This window comes from Canis aureus, chromosome 10, assembly GCF_053574225.1.
Source record: "Canis aureus isolate CA01 chromosome 10, VMU_Caureus_v.1.0, whole genome shotgun sequence".
Lineage (NCBI taxonomy): Eukaryota > Metazoa > Chordata > Mammalia > Carnivora > Canidae > Canis > Canis aureus.
In genome coordinates this window covers 15,709,997-15,737,492 of record NC_135620.1, presented here as the reverse complement: position 1 = coordinate 15,737,492, position 27,496 = coordinate 15,709,997, and the positions used below count along the sequence as shown (strand labels likewise).

The window sequence follows — 27,496 nt, the reverse complement described above, 5'->3', positions numbered from 1 at the left end:
ACTTGGGATTGGGGGTGGAGGGAGGTACCTCTGACCATTGTGGAGAAATCTCGGCTGTTCAGATGGTAATTGGAAAGATGAGTTGGCCTTTAATGCGCTCCCCGCATCCCCAGAGCCTTGCTGCGGGGGCTTATTCCTGTGGGTCAGGTACTGGGGACCTTTAGTTTTGCCTTTTGTCATTTAGACAGTTGCCAGGCATTCTGTTTCGGTGGCTGTTCCTGCAAACTGGGGGTGAGGTCTCCTTACCCCATTACCATACTGGACATTTTAGGGCCTTAGAACTGCATGTCTCATCTGGTAGTGGTCTGGAGTGTGGGGAGGGAGGAGGAGGAGGAGATGTTTGCTTTCAACAGTGGGGATGTCAGGAAGGAGAACTTGATGTTGGTTGAAATGGGTGGTAGGCGTAGAAATAACATAAGCCCTTCAGGTTGGAATTCGCAGCTCGTGAGATTCTACAAGACAGATGTACCATGTGCACGACAGCCTGGTCACCAGGACTCCGGGATGATTTGGGTGGATGCCCGTGTCCGAGGGTGCTTCACCTGGACGAAGTGCACTGTGGATGGCTGCTGGCTGTTCTCTCTGTGCGGAACTCCTAGTATTTTGGCATCTCCCTCCATTCTTCAGCTTGTTGACCTGGGTTCCAGGGGACTTTTGAAGATGAGGAAGCCAAAGTCCGTTTGCTGGGTGGCTCTTTTGTGCCAGTGCATGTGTTCCATGCTTTACAGAAATCACACCAGATGATCTGATACCCTGATTGTCCCTGTTTTATAGATGAGAAAACCGAGGGGCAGAGAGAGTTTAGTTCAAGCTGAAGCCCCAGCTGCAGAGCGGGCTGGGAGCCAGGTGGGCCTGTCTCCAGAGACATCTTTTTGGGCGCTTGGGATGCTGCACTGGGATTACTGAACACTCTTACTCTGTCTTCCCCACCTAGTCTTCAAAATAAAATTGGCTGCAGAGTGAGCTTGATTGGAGTTAATTCCTTCAGCTTTCCTTATTACAGTCTGAACTGGAGCCATAATTGTGTGGCCTCACTAGGAGAGTGTGCGAACTCCCTCCCCCACTGCCTGCAGGGCTTGTCTGCCTCCAGGTGAGAATAGGAACTGTTCCATGACAGGCACCTCACTCACCCCACTGCCTTTAATTGTGAGGGTACTGACTTTGGTTCCTCTGACAGGCACATCCCTGGTTTCCTTTTTGGATTTGCAGAGTAGCTGACTTTTAGGTGACACACAAAATGTGCCCCTCTGTGTGCCATAGACACGCAGAGCCTTCCTGTGTACACACATGCACATACACACAGTTCCCTGGTTTTCAGCCGCTGTTGTAAATTGCTATTTTAAATTTCAGCAAGTGGAATAATAGCAGAGTGATCATCTCCAGTAAATGCTGTTGGTCTTTGTAAAGAATGGCTTGTTCAGAGGATTTATGATTTATGGGGGACACAGCTGGTGGCCAGCAAAGCTGTAGGAATGTGTGCTCTCCTGGGCCGGCGAGAGCTGGAGATGAAAAAGGCCCAGAGCTGGCACAAAAGCAAATAAGCGCTCTGACTTTAAATAAAGCATCATAATTTATATGAAGCCTGGCTCTTGGGTCCCAGTGAGATGCATGCATCAGTGGCGGCTTTTTGATGTGAGCATAATTGTCATTTGGTTCCCACTGTCTCCCTGTATCTCAAGGACTGGGGATGGTAGGAAATTACTTGAAAACACAGTCCTGTAACCTAGAGTTGTATTACACATATTTTGACAAGCAGTTCACTAGCATCTAAACCTGAAACTTGGCTAATCATCCACCCAGATTGACCCACTAGAGCTTTGTGAGCCAGGCCAGGAGAAAGGTCCCTCCCTATTACTTTCCTGGAATTTGCTCCCTTTCCCCAAAGTATATGAGGTTTTTCATTCTTAGGTTTTATTTCCCTGGAATGTTGGAATTTCATTCAGCTCAGCGATTGCTTGGCCTCTGCAGTGCCCCTCCCTACCCTGCTCCTGCCTGGGAGGGGCTTTTGGGGGGGGGGAGCAGTGGGCAAGAAACAGACTGCTGTCTGTACCTGGCATTGCAGTACAAGTACCCAGTCAGTGACTTTTCAAATTCAGAGCATCTTGCACCCTTCTTCCCGCTTTCGGCTTCAGAACACTCTCTTCTAGGGGCAGTGGTGTAGAGCTGGGCTTGTTGCCTGCAGGATAGTTTGATTTTTGTCTGGTCTTGCTGTTCTCTTTACCTGTCTCTGAAGGGGAACCAACGACCCTGTGGAGGTCCCCGCTGTAGAAGCTGTAAGCAGAAAAGATGCCATGGTTAATATTAAGCACAGGAAACGAAAGGCCTGCATTCTTTCAGCTGCTTATCTTTGGTGGCAGGCGGGTCTGACAGTGGGATTGTGTTGAGACTGTGTCCCTTCCGTTCTGGGTGAGGTTGGGGTGGGGGGCATCCTCGCTATGCATTGTGGGCCTGGGTCCCTTGTACACAGCTGCCTCCTAAAATAACACTTGTAAAGGAACAGCATATTAGGAGTTAATAGGATAAGAATCGTATTGTGACCATGGCTCAGAGTAAGCCTACTTCAAGAAATGCTTGTGAGATAACTTTCCCAAACTTTTGAATGCTTTTATTATGTTCAGAAAGAAAAAAAAAATGATCTCCTAATGAGCTAATAATTAAAGCTCGTGAGGCTGGAGTAGGGGAGATGAGTCTGTTCTGTTCCAGTTGGCACTGAACCCCTGGTCTTTCCATGAAGAAAGGGAGGAGGAGGGATGAGAAATCCTGCTTCTCCAGTGAGGAAATTGTGCCTTAAAAAAGGAGAGGGTTTGAGGAACTAAAAATCATTCATCTGAACTCATCAGTTTTCAGAGATATGAATGCATGCCTGCAAAGGAGCAGGAGAAAAATCCAGGCTTCAAACTTCGCACCAGAAATCTGAGTGGTGCCATAGCTTATCTCTGTGCCAGCCAGCCTCAAGGCGTTACTTACTGGAAAGTTTGATCAAAGACAAGAAACCTCTTTATACAAGTGTATACCTATATACATCGACTCCATATGTGTACATGGTCACTTTATGCATTGAAACTCTTCCAAATGCCTGTCTCAAGACTTTGTGGGGGTTTTTTCTGTCCTTCATCTTTTATCTTTTACTTGAGCTTATCACTTCATTTTACTGTGTGTTGGCTGAGCCTTGATAGACCACAGGCTGAAGAGCATCCCCTTGGGGTTGCAGGGATAGCTTCTGATGCAGCCTGGCTGAGTGTGACTTAGCTGGGGTGGGGTGAGGGGACAAGCCTGAGTTCCCAACATTGTCACCTGAAACCTGTCCTCCTGTCTATCCCCAGGTGGGGGCGGGGGACTCCCTGCACCTCTGCAAAATCCTGGTGTGAGTGGTTGTATTGTATATATATTTAAAGAGTAGCCTCAAAAAAATAAAATAAAATAAAGAGCCTCAAGCAGCAAGGATAATGTTTCCTTAGGATGCCTGTGTCTGCCTAACTTGAAATCAAGTGCTTTTTGTTCTCATCATGTTTAAATTACTTTGTAAAAGGTCTCCCTGTGATTTTTTTTTTTCCATTATGCTTTTGGTTCCCTGAGATGTCTATAATGACACTTAGACCATCTTATAATTAAGAATTAAGAAACTTAATGAAACTTATGTACTCATTTTTTTTTTAAAGGAAAATGTCTCTGAAATGAACATTAAGTTCTAGTGATCTGGTTTGATTTGGTATATTTCTTAAAGTTCTGTCTTGGGCTATCAGACTTTTCATTAATACTTAAACTTGTATAACGCTTGGTCAGTGAAAATCTTGTCATTAGCCGCATATGCAGTGCAGGCTCCCATGCAAATGTGTAGGACAGCACTTCAGTATTGCTTGAGGTGCCTTACAAAAGCCTTATTTCTTCTCCCTCTTCTTACCCACAAGACTTTTTAACAGGTCATTGTATTTTCTAAAAGTGGGAAAGGATAATGTTACTAGGGAAGCAAGAAAAGAAAAGCAGCAAGAGCCTCTTTTAGCTGACCAGTCAACTGGATATTGACCACCTGTCTTCATGGGAAAGAAATAGATGGCAGTGAATAAGCGAGAGTCTAGTTTTCCAAGAAGCTCAATGATTTTCCCAAATCAATACAGCTCATCAGGCCTCAGAACAAAGGCTGCGGGGGAGGTGACAGTGATGGAAGTGGCTCTGTGTTCTTTTGTGTATTAAACCATAAGGCCCATGGGGAAACAAGGTTTCTTTAGCTATGTTTTTCCCCCCCTCCTCCCCTTTTAGGGTTTATTCAGTGTATTAAGGGAGGGGAAACCTTTCAGTTTTTTTTTTTTTTTAATAAAATTTCCATAGATGGTATCCCAGTGATCAAATGTACTTTTGAAAGAGATAAGTAAGCTCAAAGAAGAATGCCGTCTTTTAAAATGTAGATTAGAACAACACCATTTTGCCATTGCTTTTTGCTCTCTGGTGTTCGATTAGCCAGTGGATCTCCTGCAGCTATACCTTTATTTATGGATTGGGTTTGGACGAACCGAAAAGCAGTTATCTCCTTGTTCAGATGAACCTCTGGCAAATGGAGAATCATTACTGTCCTCCCCTCAGCGAACCTTGTTCCTGATGCCCTGAAAATAACACCAGACCCTAAAAGGAATGCTGAATTGTCGTCGGAGAGGTTATAATTAACGTAGATAGAGCGGTGCCAACATATTCCAGCCGCCAACAGGGAACATCTATCCAAACCAGCAATTTTTATCCTGTCAGTTCTTTAATCTTTAAGCTCACTGTGCTTTCATAAAGTAGTACATTAACACCAGAGCAGTGTGTGTCTGGGGTTTATGACTGGGGTGGCGGCACACTAGGGCATAAAGTGTTTCATTACACTCCCCTTTGTTGCTGCTGCCCTATCTCCCATGCTCCATTGCCATACACTATTTGTTCAGATAAAGCCCAGTGTTCAGAGTGACTAATCGCAGCGTTGTGTTCCAGATGGTTTGATTACAGGATGTGGTTAAAGTGACTCTTCAAACATTCAGCTCCGCAGTAGGGCTCTTAAAAAAAAAAAAAAAAAAAAACCTGCATTTTCTGGTCATGTGACTATACTTTTCTTGTCCTTAGTGCTCCATGGATACTTGGCATGGAGAATAGGAAAGTCCCTCTGCTCTTTAGCTGTCAGAGATTTCATTGGCAGCCTCAGTCATAAATTAAACATCTCTTTTCCTCCCCCCAAGAATTAGAAACTCAACTTTGTCCTTTGAAGAAAGAACTTTCTGAAGGTTAGATGCTTTGAAGGCAAAAAAAGGAACAAGTGTACTACACAAGACTCAGTCTTTTTAAAGAAGGTACTAGGGTTGGATACAATGAAACCACAAAAATAAAATGTTGGGGGAGGGAGGTGGAAGTACAAAGGAATAATGGTGATAAATCATACCTGGTACAATAGTCATGTTGCATAAAGATATAGGTAATAGGATACCTGAAATGCATGAACATTATCCTGGACTCATGAAACCAGCGTAATGTGGCCTTTTTATTGTCACTAATGATTCCCCTAGAAAAAATATATAAAAGGAAAGAAATGTGTAAACTTGAAAAAAAAAAAAAAGGGTTGTGGCATAACTGGGTTACATTTCGGTGCTATTAGAGTGAGGTTTCTGTTTTCTGCATGAGTGCACGCCAAGTCCATCCAGATGTGGTAGTCTGAATAGGAGTTCAAAAAAAAAAAAAAAAAAAAACGACGTCTGATTCCAAATTTGGCATTTGCAATGCTTGGCAGAGACTTCTGTCCCAGGGATGAGGTACTTTAAAGACTCTGAAACAGTCTTTAAACTGTAATACAAACAGAGTTATGCTGATCCGCTGGGAAATCAGGCATTTGCCCAGTTCTTGAGGAAACATCTTCACGAATACCAGAAACAGTAATTCATAAACCATATTTATAACATCTTTGGAGTACAGTCTTTCCACAGAGAATTTCTATCATCTGTATGCTAGTGGGAGATGATGCTTATTGAAAAAGTATGGTAACCGTGAAAAGAAGGATTCAAATCTAGATTCCCTTCTGTCACCATGTCATTATGCCCAGGTGTTGAGCGAGCTCTCTCTGTCAGCTGGGTCCTGTGCTCCCAGGTACGGTGGGTGCAGACCCTGCTGCAGTGTTCGGGGAGTGTGTTCTGGTTGGAGGAGAGGCAGACTGTGAGAGGAGTAGGATGTCAAGGGACTGTGCATTTAGGTTAAGACAGGTTCGGTGGCATGCAAATGTGGGAAGAGTTTATTTGCTGCTTTCCTAATAGTCTGAGTTTGGTAGTCCTTTGGTGGGTTTTCCTTGTCATTCTGGGTCCCAGATGAAGGACACTCTGCCATCCTCTGGTGGTCTTCATGGTTGCCCTAGTCTGTCCCAGCCAGCCAGAAAGAGGAGGAAATGAGAAGGACATACGGGGTGGGGTAGGGATTGTTGTGGGCCAGCTGTCCTAGACCTGAATGTGCCACAGATCCGTGTCTGACTGGGCGGGAGGCTAAGAAGGGTCTAGCTGTGGACTCGGAGGGAAGTGTGGATTCTGGTGAGCATCCACTGGTCAGATGACTGTGGGTATAGAGTTCCGTGGGGGACTCAGAAGGGAGGTAACTGCTTTTTGATGTGCGTGCACCACCAGTGTGTGAGTGGAGAGCATTCAGAGAAGAGATAACATTTGCCTTTGTCTCTCTTTGGTGCTGATTCTTTAGGAACTTGAACTCTCCTTGGAGATTTGGAATAGAACATCGTCCGGGGATTAAAATTGTGGCATAAACAGTGGTTGAAGAAACTCACGTAGGCTGGAGCGGGGAAAAGGAGAGGGAGCTGGGGGTGAAAATGTTACCATGGCCATTGCCGTTGCCTGGGTGAAAGGCTGTTGGCTGGACTTTAGGTAGACTTTCTCTGCAGGGTATCGGAAGGTACGAGCAGGAGCCAAGGTATTCAGAGACAGATTTAAATTGAGAACCAGGAACAGCTTTTTACCAAGGTGGCTGGAAAATAATGGGGCAATCCTGGGTGCTGTTGAGCCCCTATCGCTGATGAAGAGGAGAAAGAAGGAACATACCAGTACTAAGGGTCTTGCACCCATTGGCTTCTTCATCTCCTAGCTCTTGTATCCTTGGGGCTTTGATCCACTTAAATTCTCTCAGCCTTTGGTACCTTGTGACCCTGAGATTTCTACTTATGTTGTCAATTTGCCTTACGACTGACTCTGATTCCCAGAGTAAGTCTCTGCCTCAGCTTTAGATGCCCATCACTGGACACATCAGATGAGAGGCCAGGGTTAGGATTACTGGCTTAGGAGCCTAGTCACCTAAAACTACCCTCTGAGCAGAGACTGTGGGCAAGGTAAACCCTGGGAAAATCTCATCCAGGGTCTAGTTTGATGGATCAAGGAGCCTGCTCTCTAGGTATGGATAATCCATAATCTATACTTCCCTTTCTGGATTACAGGTATGCCTGTGTTGGTTCTGTTAGAAGTTTGCAGGCTCTTGCAGAATAGACTTTGGATGGAGGTCTCGCTAGAATGTGGCTGATCCCATAGCACCAAATAAGTATCTAGTGTATATAACCTAAAGATACACAATAAATGCTTAATGGGCCTGATCGTCTCTCTGGGAGCACTTAACTGCTAAGTATTGACAAGAGCAAATAATAGTTAGAACCCTGTGACTGTGGAATCCTTACAAGATCTCAGGGCTCTTTTGGCTTGAGTTAAGGTTGTTACGTTAGGCTTAGGTCACAGAACACAGAGAACGTTCTTATGAGTGTCCTGTAGATAATACAAGTTTTATGGGGCAGTAGCTTAGATTCTTAGATCAGTATCTAATTCAGAGCCTTAATATAAATAGGAAAACCCTGTGTGGTGAGCACACACAAATCATCCATTGCTGTCTTCAGCTGTATTTGTAATTGGCAACAATCTTCAGATGTTTCTCAAATATAAAACGTTTCGGGGCAGCCCGGGTGGCTCAGCGGTTTAGCGCCACCTTCGGCCCAGGGCGTGATCCTGGAGACCCGGGATCGAGTCCCCACATCAGGTTCCCTGCATGGAGCCTGCTTCTCTCCCTCTGCCTGTGTCCCTGCCTCTCTCACGAATAAATAAATAAAATCTTTGGGAAAAGAAAACGTTACAGGGCAGGCATTACCAGCATTTTGAGAAACAGCATCCTCAGGAGTGGAAGAGGAGGACAGTAAACGTAGAGGGATCCTGGAGACTATAAAGATGAAAAAGGCTGGCGTAGAGCGTCCCCAGCACCTGGGTCACGGGCTAGGCGGTTGGAAGAATAAATGTGCATTAAAAGAAATATTAAGTCCTTTCGTAATAAATGTGTATTTATTTCCATCGTACAAAAGATAAACGAGAAACACAACTGTGCCCAGATTTATGATATTCAAAGTAGAACTTTTAAAGGACTCATTTCTATTTTGGTGAGTTAAAGAGTGGAGTCCACTTGACATGCCCCCGTGGTTGGGTTACAATGCATTCAAGATGTTGAGACTTGAGCAAAAGGAGAAACCGTTTGCATGTTTTAGAGCTAAACCGCCACCCTTCTCCTTGGCCCCGCACAATGGGATGTTGTCTAAACACAGACTTCCTTACAAAGAAACAATACACTTTGTAGTTTATAAGAGCAGCATTCCTGAAGCCTTCTTTCCAGTGTGGCTGTGTCACCATGGGCGTGCGTGTGTGCGCGTGTGTGTATTCGCACGTGAATCCTGGGCAGACAGAAATACTCTTGTGGCAGAAAGAAAAATAGACCCGAGCACACGTATTCCATCAGCCGGGCCTGATGGAGGCTCGTCAGCATCTCCCCGGGAGCGGAGCGTTTGGGTTGAGCATTCTCAAATGCCGAGGGCAGCTGGAACGAGGCCCCGTTGGAAGTTGTGAATGGGCTCGGCGGGGTCCCCCCCCCCCCCCCCCCCCAGTGCCGGTGCAGATAATGAGGGACCTCGCGGCATCACCGGGGCTCGCACACGAGGTCTGCCCGAGTGGCTTCTAGAGGCCGCATCCGGCGGGGCGTGCCTGCTGCAGCGCGAGCTCAGCCTTTGTGACGGCTCCCGGCGGCCGACTGCCGGCGCGGGCGGCCCCCGCGTTTCCCGGGGTGCGGCGTGGGGCCCCGCGCCCCGAACAGCCCCCGGAGCAGCCCCGAGCAGCCCCGAGCAGCCCCGAGGCCCCGCCGCCGAGCCCTCATCCCGGGCCGCGGCCGCCCGGGCCCAGCCAATCAGACGCGAGCGTCCCCGGCAGGTGCCGGCCAATGGGCGGCCGCCGCTCGCTGGAAACGCGAGCCCCTTAGGGGAAAAGCAATAACAAAAGCCTTTCACTGCAGACAAATGTTAAGTGTCTGTGCAGACTTTTCCTGTTTTTAATTTTATTACTGCAAGAATGGAGGGTTTGTTGTTTCTTTCATGTTTCCTTTCAAGCAATTTTAATTATACATTTGTGCTACATCAGGGACTCTGGAACGCGGTGATTCAGCCTATTGCGTCGAAAGCCCAAATGCAGTAACCTTCTGGCGATACAGATATATTCCCGCACTGTAAATATAGCTGACATGCTGAAGAATTTTAAGCAGCTGCAAAGGTCTTTGACACCACACACAGGGCCCCAGAGAGCACATGATGAGAAAACCAGCTCCATCTTCCCCTTCGCCTCCCCGCCCACCCCCTCCCTTTTCCTGGAGGGATGTGCTCATAAAGAATCCTTTCCTCCGATTGTTCTGTCTTGTGCAAATTTTGACCAAATGCCTAATTACCATTGATTCTCATCTCAATATGAATTTTTATACTCAGTGGTTTCAGGATTTTTTTTTTCCCCTGAGGGAATCAGAATGGAATCAACCCGTGATTTGAGGAAATGCTTGCTTTGCTTCATTCCAGTCCCCTTTCCTCCCCCCCCCCCACGCCCCCCCCCCCCCCCATGGCTACAGTGAGTAAATTCAGCTGTCACCTAATAGCAGAGACCATATGGGAAACAATTTTCAAATCTCTTCCTGAGACTTTTTGGAAGAAAGCCTGCCTTCCCCCACTACCTGAGTCCCAACCATTCAGATATTTTCCCCTGCTGTTAAAAGGCTCCCAGGACAATTAGTCTTACCTGGTGAGGTGTCCCTTACCATAGAGGAGTGCAACACAGGTTTTCCTCTGCAATTCACAATGGCAGTGAGCGAGTGAGCAAACCAGCTAGAAGTAGACTTTGACTAATGTCCCTTGGTGTTTCCAAGATGGAATGGGTTGTAGGTACAGAAAAGAAAACAAAGGCTCGTTTAAGTGTTTCCTTTATTTACCCTAATGTTTTAGGTATGTCTCACAATCCTAGGTCCTTTTATTATACATTTAATTTTAAGGAGTGATTAAAAAAATATACAGCGCTGGTCCTCTGGAGAAATAAAGAGGACGTTCTATTTTGTTTTCCAGTGACATTTGGTACACTAAGTGCACTTAAGTTTAGTAATTCACAGATGCAGTGCTAAATTAAATTGTCTGTCTGCAAAGCAGTTGGGAAAAGCAGAATGGCTTGCAGGAAACAAGTGTGTTGGTTTTGAGATTTTTCTTCTAATCCTCTGTGGCAAATGCTTACTAAAGTTGATTCTAAAGATAACCCCAAGAGCAAACCTATTGTGCACATTTATTTTCTTAAGAGGGCTATTTTAGGAGTCCTTAATATGAAACAAGACCAAACAGTGAAACAGATACCATACCGTGGCTGATTTCTTGTCTCACAAAGCCAGAGAGGGGAGGATTAGGAAAGAGAAATTATAGCTGATTGTCTGCTATCTGGACTCTAACCCCCCCACACTCCCCTTCTACGTGTATTTTTGTGCACCCACATAATCTTTTCCTAAATAAAAATCACCATTTTATATTGTTGAATTGGAAACAAAGCCGATGCCTTTCAGTCACCTTCTGGTTTAAGCACTGGTAACTGGCGCTTAGTTTTTGTTGGCTGCTTGCCAAACGAGAGCAATTATGTGTAATAATAGAAAAATTAAGAGGTGAGTGTTGCTGTTTTACAGCAGGACATGGCAAAAACCATTTCCTTCTGTCAGCAGTATCTTGATTACACTCACACACAGTTTTACCCTTTTGTACCGCATGCGCACAGGCATTACACACGCGCGCACACACACACACACACACAATTTCCTGTGGGTTTTCACTTGAGGTCACTGAAACCAGAAAGAGGAAGAATGCAAACCACAGCTTTTGAAAGCAAATGAGAGCAGAACTTTGCTGGTAAAATCATGATCATCATCATCTTCATCATTTGGAAATAGAGGAATCAGTGCTAACCGTCGACCTCCTTCATTCCCCGTTCCCGCAGGTGTTCTAGTGGTCAATGTCACGTGGCGGAACAAAACTTACGTAGGGACCCTACTGGACTGCACCAAGCACGACTGGGCCCCTCCCAGGTAGGCACAGGGCCTTTTATTTCAGGCTCTGTTTTCTCTCTTCCTTCCCCTTCCCCTCTCCTTTCCCCCATCCTCTCTTTGCAAAGAAACCTGAGAGATAGATTAATAATGCATAAAAGTCTGCCTGTAATTGAAACCAGGCAAAAGAGAAACGGGCAATTCAGGATTGCACACAGTGAAATGCAGATGCAGGATTTCTTTTCTGTCACCGAGAGCTCTCCTCCCTGCCCCGTCTCCCTCACTCCTTTGTTTTCTGTCTCTTAAAATGGGAATTGGAACTGGATTTGAACTAGCTATCCGAGCCGTTTTTCTTTGGTGTTCTAAAGCATATACACCCTCCCTAGCCTGTTCTTTCGCAGGGATTGAAATAGCGGAAGAAGAGGGTGTGTTCTCCCTCTCTGGGCCCAGCCCTCAAGCTGCTGGGGGTGTTGGCCACCCTTGCCTGCATTGCGTGGCTTTGGTGTTTTCACCGGCTCTTTTGGGAGTGCTCATTTTGACATGTGTCGCTTGCTCTTCCCTAGGTTCTGTGAGTCACCGACCAGTGACCTGGAGATGCGAGGGGGCCGGGGCCGAGGGAAGAGAGCCAGGTCTGCCGCGGCGGCTCCGGGCTCAGAGGCCAGCTTCACCGAGTCCAGGGGGCTGCAGAACAAGAACAGAGGGGGTGCCAATGGGAAGGGGCGGCGGGGCAGCCTCAACGCCAGTGGGCGCAGGACACCCCCAAACTGTGCCGCTGAGGACGTCAAAGCCAGCCCCTCCTCCACCAACAAAAGGAAAAACAAGCCCCCGATGGAGCTGGACCTGAATTCCAGCTCCGAGGACAATAAGCCCGGGAAGCGGGTCCGCACAAATTCCAGAAGCACTCCCACCACTCCTCAAGGGAAGCCGGAGACTACTTTTTTGGACCAAGGCTGCTCCTCTCCAGTGTTAATCGACTGCCCCCACCCCAACTGCAACAAAAAGTACAAGCACATTAACGGCCTGCGGTACCACCAGGCTCACGCACACTTGGACCCAGAGAACAAGCTGGAGTTCGAGCCCGACAGCGAGGACAAGATCTCGGACTGCGAGGAGGCTCTGAGTCACGTGGCGCTCGAGTGCGGTGAGCCCAGCACCAGCCTCTCGGCTTACGAGCAGGTGAAGGCGCCCGCATCGCCCGGCCCCGGGCATCCCCCGGGCACCCCCAAGGGGAAGAGAGAGCTGATGAGCAACGGTCCGGGCTCTGTCCTCGGCTCAAAAGCGGGGAAGAACTCGGGCAAGAAGAAAGGCCTCCACAGTGAGCTGAACAACCTCCCGGTGATCTCCAACATGACCACCACCCTGGACAGCTGCTCCGCGCCCGACGGCGGCCTGGCCGCCGAGATGCCTAAGCTGGAAGCAGAAGGCTTGATCGACAAGAAGAACGCGGGCGACAAAGAAAAGGGCAAGAAAGCCAACAACTGCAAAATGGACAAAAACCTCTCCAAGCTTAAAACTGCCCGGCCCATTGCCCCCGCCCCGGCCCCTGCGCCCGCCCCTCCGCAGCTGATCGCCATCCCCACTGCCACCTTTACGAGCACCACCACGGGGACCATCCCCGGACTGCCCTCCCTCACCACGACCGTCGTGCAGGCCACACCAAAGAGCCCTCCATTGAAACCCATTCAGCCAAAGCCCACGATCATGGGAGAGCCCATCACCGTGAACCCCGCCCTTGTGTCCCTCAAAGACAAAAAGAAGAAGGAGAAGCGGAAGCTGAAGGACAAAGAGGGGAAAGAGTCGGGGAGCCCCAAGCTGGATGCCAAGCTGGGCAAACTCGAGGACGCCAAGGGGGCTGGCAAAGATTTATCTGGGCATTTTTTAAAGGACCATCTCAGCAAGAGTGAAGGGCTGGCCAACGGGCTGTCAGAGTCCCAGGAGAGCCGGATGGCCAGCATCAAAGCCGAGGCTGACAAGGTTTACACCTTCACGGACAACGCCCCCAGCCCCTCCATAGGCAGCGCCTCAAGGATGGAATGTAGCACTTTGGTGAACGGCCAGGCGCCCCTGGCCCCGCTGCACGTGCTCACCCAGAACGGCGCAGAGGGGTCCGCGGCCAAGACCAGCAGCCCCGCCTATTCGGACATCTCCGATGCTGCAGACGATGGCGGTTCCGACAGCCGGTCGGAGGGCATGAGGTCCAAGGCCAGTTCCCCGTCGGACATCGTTTCCAGTAAGGATGGTGTTGTCAAAGGGCATCCTTCGGCTCCAGCACAATCATCTCAGATGAAAGAGTCCCATTCACCCTACTACCATGGCTACGATCCCTACTATTCTCCGAGTTACATGCACCCCGGGCAGGTGGGAGTCCCTGCAGCTGGGAACGGCGCCAGCGCGCAGGCGATGAAGATCAAGAAGGAGTCTGAGGAGGACCCGGACAAGAAAGACAAGGTGGAGCAGCTCGATGCCAAGAAAGTGGACCATACCTCAGCACCCTTACAGCCTCAGCACCAGTCAGTGATCACACAGAGACACCCTGCCCTGGCGCAGTCACTTTACTACGGCCAGTACGCCTATGGGCTCTATATGGACCAGAAGTCCCTGATGGCCACCAGCCCTGCCTATAGACAGCAGTACGAGAAGTACTATGAGGATCAGAGGCTGGCAGAGCAGAAACTGGCCCAGGCTGGCAGAGGAGATTGCGACAGGAAAAACGAGCTCCCCTTGAAAGAGCTGGGCAAGGAGGACAGTAAACAGAAAAACCTGCCGTCTGCCACAATCTCAAAAGCTCCCTCTACCCCGGAGCCTAACAAAACCCATTCTAAACTAGGGCCGCCAGTGCCTAATAAAACTGAGGAGACAGGTAAATCACAGCTTCTCCCCAGTCACCAGCAGCAGCTTCAGGCCGACAGCTTCAAAGCTAAGCAGATGGAAAACCACCAGCTTATTAAGGAGGCTGTAGAAATGAAATCTGTCATGGACTCTATGAAGCAGACAGGTGTAGATCCAACCTCGAGATTTAAACAAGTAAGATTGTGGAGCGTGGCCCCCACAGGGAGAGAGCAAGTCTGAGACTTGGATGTGTCTGGGCTTGATCTGGTTAGACGTCTTCGCAGGAAATAAGCCAGGGGCTCCTTAGGGTCGATCCCCTCTCCTCCTAAAAAATATCTGACAAGGTTCCCTCAGGAGTTCTTTCATACCTCTCAAGCGTCGCGGTCCTCACTATTGCCTTGTCGCGTTGTGTGGTAACAGGAACTTCGGATGTGTGCTTGGCAGACTGGTGTTCTGTGCCGTTCACTCACTGTGAATCTGATGAGGTCCCCCCGTTTCTTAACTGACTCCAGAGTGAGGGAACTCTGGTGGCTGCTGAGATCCTGAGCCTGGTCTCTACAACATTTGTTCTGTTACATCCCCAAATTTCTCCTGGCACCTCCAAGGGATATTATTAAGGCTGGGCCCTTCAGTCCACATTTCCCATCTTTCGTCTCTTTCATAAAACTTGGGGCCCAGCCATCTTCCACACGGTGTCCAAGATGCCTAGATGTTAAGAGCCCCAAAGTAGGGCTCGGTGCCCATCGCCTGTGAGGCAAAGTGTGGAGTATGGCGGGGGTGTCTGGGTGCATGGGCCTCCCGTAGTCCTCCCGGATCCCCCTGGCCAGCCAGCCTGAGGTTCCATGGGCCGGCACCTGAAAACCAGCCACTGTGAAATCACACGTGTGCTGGCACTTCCTGTCCTAGCGCACACGTCCTGACTCACTGTGGTCTCTTGAGAGTTAAGAGTTAACGCTGGAGGTTTCTGGCATCCCGACCCCTCTCTCCACCCCCATGCTTTTGTCCCTGGGGAACCAGAGTCACAGAATCCTGTCTTCATGCTCGTTACTGCCCAGAAGTTAAGATGTAGGCCCAAGGTTGAATGTTCTCTCAGGACCTAAATATACCCAGTGGGGTTTTGTCATGATTGGGATGGGGGTTGCAGAGGCCTTGCCCCACTTGCGGCGGCCTGAACCAGGCCGTAGCTTCAAAGGGCGTTAGAACCCTACGCTTTGGGGGCACGGGGTGGGGGTGGTTAGAGATGCCTTTGTTTTCTAAGAGAAAAGCTATAACGTGTGCTATTAATTTGAAATTTTGTTTTGATTAAGATGTCTGCACAGGAGACATGAGCCCGTGTATTAAGCCTCAGCTGTTGTAGGTGAAGAAAATATGTTAGGAAACCAAGAGTTTCCCCCACTAACTGATGTTAATTGATATGATGATGATTTAAATTTACTATGAGCCAGCCCGAGTTGGGAGTTTTTAAAATTCTTTTTGCCTGTGTGAGATAGTAAAGGGAAAATGAGTTTTCGATTAAATTATGTCTGAGCGTGCTGTTTAATGTTGAAGGATCCCACGAAGGGCCCAGCTCCATCCTGGGCAATGGTGCGACCCTGATGTTCCTGGAGCTTTTAAAAGCTTTGGTTTTGTCTTGTGTAAAAGAGATTAATAATGATGCCTACCGCAGACGTCATGACTTGGGGAAAGAGGGAGGTAATGCTCTTGCACAGTGCAAACCCAGAAATACACGTTAACTTAGTATTAGAAGTAAGAGTAATAATGCTGTCATGGTGATTAATGGGTTTTGCTTCAAAATGGAAATTTTAAAACAAATCTCCCCCCCACTTTTCTTTTCTTTTCTTTTCTTTCTTTCTTTCTTTTTTTCCCTCAAAATCAGGATCCAGATTCAAGGACATGGCATCATTACGTATACCAGCCCAAGTACCTGGATCAGCAAAAGTCAGAAGAGCTTGATAGGGAAAAGAAATTAAAAGAGGATAGTCCTAGGAAGACCCCCACTAAGGAGGGTGGCGTGCCCAGCCTTCCTGTATCACTAACAAGCATTAAAGAAGAGCCCAAGGAGGCCAAGCGTCCTGACTCTCAGTCTCTGGAGGAGAACAAGCTGAAAAATGATGATGGAAAGACGCCTATGAACTGGAAGGACTCTCGGGGAGCGAGAGTGGCGGTGTCCTCGCCCATGAGTCAGCATCAGTCCTACATACAGTACTTGCATGCTTATCCTTACCCACAGATGTATGACCCCAGCCACCCTGCATACCGGGCTGTCTCTCCCGTCCTAATGCACAGTTACCCTGGTACGTGTTGCGGGTTCTCGCTATATTGGAGGGAACAGGCTGCGTGCAAATATTAGCTGTTTGAAAAACTCAGGATAAATGAGACGCTTCAACAGTAACCTTTGTTTCGCTTGTTTTTAGTTTGCTTCAGTTCCCCAAGGTGAAACTTACTTCATATGAGGTTTTTTGGGGGAGTGGGTTTTGTTTTTGTTTAAGTAAAATGTCAAGCGTCCTCAGCTCTCGTTTGTGCAGACTCTGATGGTCTGCTCTAGCTGTTAGACTGACACATACTTTATTGCCTATGAAAATATTCTAAGCACTTACTGTCATAATCATTATAGTTCCTATTCCTTTCACTTAAGCGGACACATAAATGTATGAAATGGCTGTAAGCTCAATTCTGTTTATAACCTCCGTTCATCAGGATGAATTAACTGGGAGAAGAAAATCGGAGAGCCTACCTACAGTTTTAACGATGATGTAGCCCACTCTTAATATAATCCCCTATTTTAAGATCTCCGACTCTTCTCCCAAGTTCATGTAACCCAGATGATGTTATTTTTTGTTTTTGTTTTTAAAGATGTAGCCCATAACTTGATGTGGCATTTGTTGTGTATCTGCAGGGGCCTATCTCTCTCCAGGATTTCATTATCCTGTTTATGGGAAGATGTCAGGGAGAGAAGAGGCAGAGAAAGTCAGTAGCAGCCCCAGCATCAACACGAAAACAACGACGGAATCGAAAGCCCTGGACTTGCTACAGCAGCATGCCAACCAGTACCGCAGCAAGTCTCCTGCCGTAAGCCTCCTTTTGTTGTTACTTAAAAGTACCATGTTTTGGGGGGCGAGGAAAGGGGACAAGCTAGGAAACGGTCTTGAAATATAAATGGTTTTCAAACCCAGCTGTGATTTCAAGATGCTGTTTTATCTTCACACATAAAGAATGGGGAATGTTCAAAAGTGAGATGCTTTCACACGGGGCGGGGACCGGGGAGGGGGGGATTGTCAGAAGTATGTGTGCAGTGCTCACGAGCTTTTCTTTTGCAAGAGGCACTGTACCCTTGACTCCCCAGGAGGGTGCTTGTTAGGTGGACATTTAAATTCATAGGAACCAACTTTCGGCGCGGAGGATTTTTGACGCCTGACCTATTGTTACACTGGTCTGCCAGGGTGATCACGTGAGAGTCTTTTGGCCTTGACCCATTGTCCTGTCCCTGGAACTTCCCGAAGCCCTGCAAACAAGTGGCTTTGTGAAAGACAGCTCCACCCTCACTGCTCCCCGCCGCTCCCCCGCCAAGGAAAAGGGAAAAGGGAATCTGCTAGTTCCAGAGGCTGTTGTGAAAAGAGACAAAGGATGTGGTAGTTCTTGCCTAGAAAAGAGAAGTGTGGCATAAAATGTAGGATCTGTGCTGTCAATGAGCCGACCAGAGACTCTAGAAGCGAGGAGAGATGATTTAGGAGTCTATTTCTTTGGGTACTCCTTCTAGTGCAAAGATTTTTTTTTTTCAAGTGAGAACAAAGAACTTTCGGCTGGCGGAGTTCTGGTGGGCAGAAACGTACGGGAAAGACGGTCCTTGACTAAACTGTTATTTGGCAGAACTGAGAGCTTTTTTATGCGCCTTCAAAAACGGACAGGTTCTGGAATGCTTCCAGAGGCAGAGGGCAGCAATTTCCTGTACTCGGTATTGACATACAGCGCCGACACGTGTATTTTCAACAGAGGAAAACAGAGACAGGCGTATTTAACTTTACGAGATAGATTCTCCCCACCAAATGTACGTAAAAGACAAGGATAATTCAAAAACTTGACTTAAATGTCCACAACTCCTCCGCCCCGACCCCCAACCCCGCCTTGACCCCAGTATGAAAGTTGTTTCTGGGAAGAGATCGGGCCACTCCTAACCTTGCGGGTATGAGCGAGAACCAAGAGTTAGTCCCCTTCCTGCCGCAGTTCGAGGGAAACCTACGTGGATGCCGCTCGGTTTACTTGTGGGTGGGAGCCTCGCTTCAGGGTTGGCTCAATCCCTGCCTGCGTTTGGAAATTGTCCTCAATTAATAAGGAATGTGAATTACCTGCGCCTTCGTTCCTTAATCATTAACACACACCGCTCAAGGGACGGAGGTGCTTTAGGACCCTTGCTGGTGATTTTTCAGAGTTTGAAGCGGGACCTATGTCTCTTTTCTGTTGCAGCCCGTGGAAAAGGCCACCGCGGAGCGGGAACGGGAGGCCGAAAGAGAGAGGGACCGCCACTCCCCCTTCGGCCAGCGGCACCTGCACACACATCACCACACCCACGTTGGCATGGGTTACCCACTAATCCCGGGTCAATATGACCCTTTCCAAGGTCAGCCGTTCCGTCGCTATCGTGTGGCTCGTTCTGCTTGGGGAAAACCGTGTGCCCACAGTACATTTCATGTCTTAAAATGAATACATTGAGCTTTGGGTTAACATGAACTCTGGGGAGTAAATAAGTTCCTAATTCTTATTTCCTCCGATTCCCTGGTGACACAACGGAGACGATCGCCCGTGTCTTTTGTGTTCTATTGAGACATGAGATGGCTCCCACTTAATAATTGTCACTGGTTGATGTTATCGGCGGCTTACCGTTATCTCCCAGACCGAGGTGGCGGCCGCTGTCTGGGGCACCGAGTATAACAACCAGGAGATCAGATATAGCTCCTCGAGGAAAATTGTGGGGAGAAAAAGGAAGGGATGGTGAGAGGCTTGGGTGAAATTGTGCTGATTTCTGCAGGCCTTTCTCATTACCCCACCCCCACCCCCCCACCCCCGCCCCCGGAAGTAATGGGAGTGATGTGTTTAGGTTTAACACCTTTAATCACCTCTAATTCAGGGTCTGTTTGCAGCCAATCATTACCCTGACTTTCACGATGGAGGAACATTTTGAAAAGCCATAGAATCGACGTGAGAGAGCCTTCGATTGGTGGTGTTATTAGCTAAGCTTGTGCCACTTGTCCCAACTTGGACACCTCATGGTGGGGGAGGTGGGTCCTGGCCCTATCTCTACCAACGACCCACTTGCCAGGTTCTTGCTCTCCTAGTTAGCTCAGACTTCCAGGACACAATGTCATGGACTCTATGGCTTTCAACAGCAGCAATTTTTATCATAGTTCTGGATGCTGAGAGTCTGAGATCAGGGTGCCAGCATGGTCGCTTGTGGTGAATGCTCTGTTTCTGCCTTGTTGTAGGTAGCTTCCATCTTACTCTGTACTTACATGACCTCTTCTCTGTGTGTCAGAGAGAGAGAGAGAGAGAGAGAGAGAGTGAGAGAGTGTAAGAGCATGCTGATGTTGGGTCAGGGTACCATCTTTATGACCTCATTTAACCTTAATTATTTAGGGTCTTGTCTTCAAAAACATTGGTGGGTTAGGGCATCCACCTAGGAATTTTGGGGAGACACAGTTGTTACACTTGCCATGTTGCCCCTTATGCTGCTGTGTGAATATAAGATTACGTGCCTAAAGGTACTTCCAAAAGTGGGAAGTGCTCTACAAATGTGAAGGTTCTTTTTTCTCTATTCAGCCCATGTTTTTTGTTTTGTTTTGTTTTGGTTTGTTTTTTGTTTGTTTTTGTTTTTGTTTTATTCAGCCCATGTTGCCTGCTGTCAACTAGTGGCATTAAGAAGGACCAGAGAGAGGGGCACCTGGGTGGCTCAGTGGTTGAGCATCTGCCTTTGGCTCAGGGCGTGATCCTGGGGTCCTTGGATCGAGTCCCACATCAGGCTCCCTTGCAGGGAGCCTGCTTCTCCCTCTGCCTGTGTTTGCCTCTCTTTCTGTGTGTCTCATGAATAAATAAATAAAATCTTAAAAAAAAAAAAAAAAGACCAGAGAGGACATAGAAGGAGAGTAATTTTCCCTAGGTTAGCATTTGTTTTTTCTATTTTTCTCGGGATTGTTTTCTGTAGAATTAAAAATTACTTCCTCTTAGGCAACTTTATGCCATCTGGAGCTCTTACATTCTCTGACTGCCATTTTCTTCTTGCAGGGTACAACTTAAGAGTATTTCTAAGTTTGACTCACTGATTGCATGTGCCTTATGGAATGTGTTGTCTTCTTTCACTGGGGAAATGTTGAAGTGATAAAAGTTATGATGAAAGTACTGTGTTCTAAGCAAATAGTGTGTTGTTTCCATCATTTACCGTGACTTTTGATTCCTCTTGTGACCTGGTGCCTATTATTTCTCCTGAGCTCTGAGCTTCGTATTTGGGAATGCGTACAGACCACTTAGCACCATGCAGAGTCTGAGAGATGGAAAGCTCTATATTCCCTTTGAGTAGCTATTAAGAAAACTACAGAGTATGGGATAAATGGATAGATGTTGGTTAGGCTGAGTGGTCTGTGCTCGGTCCTTACTGAGCGAAACATACCGTGCGTGTTTAGGAAAGGACAGATTGCTGCTGTAGCCCTTTACTGTGGGACCCGTACCTGCTCTTCTCTCACCCAATGTCACAGAAACCCTGCATTTTTTTCCCCATTAGGCTTGACCTCCGCTGCCCTCGTTGCCTCTCAGCAGGTGGCTGCCCAGGCATCTGCATCAGGAATGTTTCCTGCACAAAGAAGGTAAGTATCCTGTACATTTGGAATCCGTTTTCTACAGGGAGACAGCATGATGGGTGGGAGGAAATTAAGTCTAGGCTTTTTAGAGCAAACACTTGGCTCCTTGGGATTTTTTATATATAAAGATTTTATTATTCATGAGAGACACAGAGAGAGAGGCAGAGACACAGGCAGAGGGAGAAGCAGACTCCTCCTGGGGAACTCGATGTGGGACTTGATCCCAGGACTCCGGGATCACCACCTGAGTGGAAGGGAGACGCTCAACCACTGAGCCATCCAGGTGCCCAGAGGGTTTTATATTACTGTAACGAATGTACCTCTCTGTCTCTGGTGCTTCAGGTACAGCTTACTTTCCAGGACCCTCCTTTCTTTAACTGTAATGTAGGTTAGTAATTAATCTGTGGGGTTTTTAATTTTTTTTGTTGTTGTTGTTTTTGAACAGTTGGAAGTCTCTCAGGTTGTCCTCACAGCCTGCTTAAAATAACCCTCCATGACCCCCTTTGTTTTATCCTGCTTAAAAATAAAGTCACAAAGGGAGCTATTTATTTTCATAATGCTAAAGGTGATGTTTGTTCTTTGATACTTTTAATTGTCCCTCAGGTTGTTTTAGAAGGGAAAATAATTTCTTTTTCTGCAGTGTATATCATTACCCTTGTGTTCATTCACTTTCTGTAGAATTGAATGTCTTGAAAGGACTAGAACTAAGATAAGTCTATCAGTCTTGGGGTTTTCATATTTGCAGTGTCACATGTGGACAGAACCCTGTGCTAAGCGTCTTCTTTTCTTTTGCAGAGAATAACAAGATCGGAAATGTACGTTGTCATGTGACTGGATCACATGGGGAAGCGCTTTATACAGACATCAGTTCCATGGTGTTAATTTGAAATGCCTTTAATGGCAGGCAAAAACCAGTCATTTCATTTTTGTAAATTACAGATTTTATCACAGAGTAACAAATGTTGCTGTAATTAAACTTCTGTTTTATATATATATACGTATACATATATGTATATATACATATATATATATATATTCTTTACTTTTTGTATCAGTAACCAGGCTCGCACACACAGGGTCTGCTGCCAAGTCGCAAACCACTCAGTAAAGGAAATAAAGAAAACGTATTTGTCATGTTGAAGAAGTGTTAGCCACAAAAGGCTGCTTACTTTTCCTTTTCCTTTTCCTTTTCGATTGTAAATAAATGACGTTCTGTATCAGTGTGCCTGAACCTTGCATATCCTTCATAGATACCCTGTAAGGCCCTCAGAAAGGCTGGCTGTGATGATGACGCTTGGGTACAATTTAGATGTCTATTTGGTGGCTCCCGTTAAAGACACATCAGTGTGAAATGTTCCTGTAGTCACTGTTTGTACTTGTGTGTTGTGGAAAAAAGACTTTTGGAAGGCATGGGGTTGCCAGTACCACAAAAACTGTGTTGTATATAATGTAAAGATTAAAATGGGGAAATAATGAGCATCTGTGAATAATGAGGTGTCATTTTTTTGATAATCTTGAATGGCAAATAACCCAATAGCCTGCGTACCAGAGACATCTGTGATTGTTCTATTACTTGAATAGTCTTGCAGTCCTTTTTTTTTTTTTTTTTAATGTTTACAATTATCCAGTTTTAGAAGAGAGAGACTTTAACGCCATTGCCTGGTTACTTGTTTTATGCTGTAATCTAGTTTATTTTATGTAAAATGTATATTGAATGCTTTCCTTTTTTATACCTGCCTTAAATAATTTGGCAATCAGAATTAAAAAGGTTTTTTTTTTTTATAACGGCTTCTTGTCTGACTCATGTTATTTCTAGACGGCCGATGGTGATTCTAATTTTCAAAGAAAGGCTTCTTATTACTATGAATATTCAATTCAAAAGATAATGTACGCACATACCGAGTTTTCTCATATGATACACAGGTATAACATCCAAGTGGTATATTTAATTCCGTGGACATGTGCATATCTATTGGGTGTTTACTCCACACATGGAGCATAATATTGGTACAAATCAGTAGTTCCAGATTTCTGTGATAGGAAATGATATTCCAAAGATGTAAGACTTGTGATGTGTGGACTGTAGAAAAGTTGGTCAGCCAGCCATTTATTTAACCTGTCACTGAGTTGTTTCATTAGCATATTTTATGCCACATGTACAGAATGAGCTTCCTTCCTGCCCCCCTCCCTCCCTTCGAATAAGCACTGAGCGCCTCCTTTATCCCAGGCATTGTGTAGGTACTGGGATAGAGCCATGGACACAACAGATAAAACTTCCTGTCCTCATAAAAGTTGCATTTTCTATTAGGTGTGGTAAGCCTAATAAAATAATCCAGAGCGTGTTCGATGGTTGATCAACACTGTGGACAGAGAGCCTGGGAGTAGGTATTGGGAGCATATGAGGGGGGGCTGTCTGTGACTCTCTAGAGTGATGGGGGAAGCCTCACCACAGGAGACAGGAAAGCAAGCAGTCCTTGCCCAGATCTGGGGGGGAAGGCGTTGCAGCTGGAAGCAAAAGCAAAGCAGAAACCATGTAGTGTGCATGTGCTTCAGGCGTTTGGGCTGGTTGATCTCAGGGCTTCAATTCCAGCTGCCAGTTTCTTCTTTTACTGTCACGGCTAATGGCAGTTCTCTCACTTGGTGTTCTAAAACGTTCTTGACGTTGACAAACTTTGTTCTTGGTATTCATTTGGTTAGCTCTCCTCCTTGGACACCTTAGCTTCGCAGACGAATAAATAGATCCCTGCAATCGAAGTAATCAAAGTGTTTTCTCTGCTTTTGGAAAATCGCCTTAAAAAAAAAAAGTGTTACTTTTGCGGGTGCCTTACACATTTGTCCATGTTCTTAATAGATTTCTCCAGAAGAAGATTTTTCTCTGAATTTTCAGCTTGCCTGTCTTTTGAGTTTCATCCATGTGACTATTTCTGAGAACCTCGGTAGTGGTGGTTTTTCCTACCTATATGAAAATTGCACATACTGTTCATCATTTTTTAAAGTTATCAGATGTTTTCAGTTTGATGAGTCCTTGAATAGTCGATGTAATTTTTTCTCATGCTGTTTAAGCCAGTACGTTTCCTCCGTCAAGAATAGGGTTTAAAGTATGTCTGTTGATTGCCTACATACTGCTGCAATTCCAGAATAGACCAAACAATTCAGACCCAGGTCAGCTTACATCTTCTGCTGAAATCGCGTGTTCCTGTGGCGGCTGGGTGATGCTATGGATTCTGGATGGTTTTCCTGCCTTTAGTAATAAGCATCTTTAAAAAATTCCGTGAAAGCCAATCTTGCCTTGCAGGCGCAAAGTGACTGGGTGTGTGCAGAGGACACACCAGCCTTTTAGATCACTACTAGTTAGGCGCCTAAGTGGATAGAGTGTAAGTAGGTGCATCTGACCATGCTTCGCTCTGCTACTGTGATAAACAGGAGTGCCCAGACGTGCAGAGAAATATATGGCCAAAAGCACAATGCGATTTGAATAGTCTCTCCCTCTAGGCTTTTACCGGAACATTATTCACGACTGGTTTACATTAATCACTAAATGAAGTTTTGTTTCTTCGCCCGAACTGTTATGGTGTTGTCTTTGCTTATGACAACATGAATTGCCCAAAGGCCAGGGTTTGTTTATATTATGTGTGCCGGTTCTCTAGCTGAGTACATAGTCAGTACTGAATGGTAAATTAAAGATTCCCAAAAGGCAGGCATACTTGGCTCCGTTATATTACTATGATGAATCTGCCATTAATACGGTTCTAATTGTTTTACTTTTATAGACATAAAATCAGTCCCCTTAGTGACTAATAATAGGGTTTATTGATTTTACTAAACATTATTCATTCCAGGCCTGCTCATATCAGCTTGTCCTGAACATATGCAAAAAGCCCGCCAGTGCTGACACAGTGCAAATTAACTTCCAGGAGAAATGGGAGTGAGGAGTTGTTTACAGCTGTGGTGCCATCGAATGCAGAATATTAAAAACCAGGTAACAGGCCCCATGGAGAACCATCGGCTCCTAGATGAGGATCTCCGCTGGCTTCCTCATGGAAGCTGGCCGGTGGCATCCAGTACCAGCCCTTCACACCGAGAGACTTAAAGGCTGGCCTTCTGTGTTCACACTGGCTGTGACCCGGATTTACTGTGGTTTGGGCCCAAGGGTCTGAGAGTAACCAGAATGAATAGCTCTGATTGATATGAGATAAAACAGCAGTTTCAATGATAATTACTGGTCATTTCATTCCCTCCCTGACTCTGGAAAAGAGACTAGACAGGCAAAGCCATTTATTATTGTTTGTCACCAAATGAGAGCCATCCATCCCCTGCTTCCTACAGAAGCCTGAATCACAGTGTTGTTTACTTGCATGAACTTTACTTGCATGAAAGGAGTAGAGCCCACAGTTAGCAGGGCTTCTGGCATGGAATCTTTATTTTTCTAAACAAAAGCGCTCTCCAAAGCGGGGCTTCCTGGCCTCGGTGCGTCCTACTCCTAAAACCCAATTACTGTTTCAGCATTGAGGACACTGAGGCACGAGGTAAAGTAACTCGAGGTCTAGGGGCCGGCTTTCTAACCACGGTACTCTCCTGCTTCAGAAAAGGGATCATGAAATCTCTCAAGTAATAAGATGAGCCAGCTTTCTTGGCTAAAGTCCGTATTACTTTCAGAGGGGGCAAATGAGGGAACTGTAGTCAGCGTCTCTAAGTTCTCGCTAAGATGAAACCCTGGTCCAGCCTTTCCCAGAGCCTGGGAGCAGCCCAGGCCCAGCATCCTGAGAGCTTGGAGGGTCCTCAGCTCATCGTTGGCCTAAGCTGCTGGAAGTTTTACTTTTTTCCTAGTGATCAGGATGGTCCTTGCTGCCCCTGATAATCTGCATCATGAAGCTGGGAACCCAAAGCTCAGAATACGAGTTAGGTTTGGTGGGAAGCGGTGCTGGTGCACCAAATGCGGGAAATGGATTCTGAAAAGTTAAGTTAAAAAAAAAAAAAAAAGCGAAGCTATCCATGGGCACCTGGGTGACTGGGTGGGTGGAACATGGGGCTCTTGATCTCTTGGGGTTATGAGTTCAAGGCTCACAGGGAGCCTAGATCCTACTAAGGAAAAAAAAAAAAAAAAAAAACTAGAAAAGGAAGATGTTCAAACTACAACTTTAAATTCATTTCCCGTAACCAGATCTTTTCCAGTGCATTTTGTGTGTGCCAACGTGGCAGATGGAGATAGGTGAAACATTTTTTTGCAGAAAGTAAACATTTAAACTGTACCCTGATTTCTACAAACTTTAGTGGAATTACTTCTTTATGTTAATATAGTGGAAGCCTTAAAAAAAAAAAAAAAAAAAAAAAGAATGGCCTAGATTTCCCTTGGGCCCTGAAAGGACTTCATGCTGTGGGCAGGATACACTATTTGGTCAAAAAAATTCTTCCTAATAGAGATCATAGGTGGCTCAAGACTTCCTGAGCCTTGTGCAACCACCAGAGAACTATAGGTTAGAAAGAAAAGGTGGTCCCGTCTTCCCATCACTCACCAGTGAGGATCACCCAACCACCCACCCCATCCTTCTAGATCAGATCCTGAATTTTCCAGGATTTATTTCTACGGTGATGATTGGCAGGTGGGGAAAGAGGGGTGTAATCCCCAGCCTGGCAGGGGTGACTTTTCAACCTGATTGGATGGAGAGGGCATCTCTAGCAGGGTTGGCTGTTGTAGGGTTGGAAGTTTTCTGCCACAGAAACCTTGACTCCAACTTCCTGAAGCCCCAAGGAAATATATTGTGTTCCATAGCATGAGGCTGAGAGCAGGGTGAGCTCCAGATGCAGTCCTCCACGCCCCTGGGTCTGCTTCTGGAATACTCTGCTTTGTCCTCCCCTTTATCCCTCGTGTTAATGGCCTGGGGAGTTCCAGGGCCCCTGTCCAGAGACCTCCACATCTGGGGGACAGGAATGAGTCTTTCTGTGTCTCTTAGGAGCTTAATCCTCTTAACCTTTGACCTCCTCTTAACCTTTGACACTGGGGGGGTCACAGCAGCTGGTAGGAAGAAGGTAATGGAATGGCCCCATCTCGTGCCCTTCTCTCAGTCTCTCCTGGCTCCAGGGTGAAGAGGGGTGCTTCTGGGAAGGCTGGAAAGCTCAGAGGTTCCATGTGCAGGTCTCCGAGTGGGTGAGGGGTGGGCTAGAGCTCCACCCAGCAGGTCTAGTGATTGGAAACATGTTGGGTGGGACTCAGCTCCTTCCAAAGAAGGAATTTTGAAAGTGGGTGAAGAGGAGAGGACGCAGAATCCTTTCAGGAAGTATTTCCCGGGTGCCCACTAAACGGCCAGGTGTTTCCTAGGGACACAGCGCCCAGCCCTTGTGCTCACAGCCCTTCTAAACAGAGGGGGGCATGGCCCTCCTCTCTGTGCATCAGCCCCCAGCAGGGCTGGGTCAAGCCGCCCCACAGACCTGCTGTTGCCTGCGAAGATGTGTGTGCACTCGAGCCCTCA

At 46.7% G+C, this 27,496-nt stretch overlaps 1 protein-coding gene across 7 annotated transcripts in view; it reads left to right on the top strand.

Moving 5' to 3' along the window:
- The window catches only part of ZNF608 (zinc finger protein 608), a 111,191-nt gene extending 88,377 nt beyond the window's left edge, over positions 1-22,814 (top strand). For 6 of the 7 annotated variants that reach the window (XM_077911456.1, XM_077911461.1, XM_077911457.1 and 3 more), the window contains 7 exons: positions 11,313-11,400; positions 11,922-14,382; positions 16,064-16,481; positions 17,084-17,256; positions 18,649-18,802; positions 20,954-21,035; positions 21,825-22,814. In XM_077911456.1, the coding sequence (XP_077767582.1) occupies positions 11,313-11,400; positions 11,922-14,382; positions 16,064-16,481; positions 17,084-17,256; positions 18,649-18,802; positions 20,954-21,035; positions 21,825-21,831 (3,383 nt within the window). In that variant the 3' untranslated portion in view covers positions 21,832-22,814. Of the gene's footprint in view, positions 1-11,312; positions 11,401-11,921; positions 14,383-16,063; positions 16,482-17,083; positions 17,257-18,648; positions 18,803-20,953; positions 21,040-21,824 lie in introns of those variants that run through there. The other variant, XM_077911458.1, reaches the window with a different exon arrangement.
- The last annotated feature ends 4,682 nt before the right edge of the window (positions 22,815-27,496 follow it).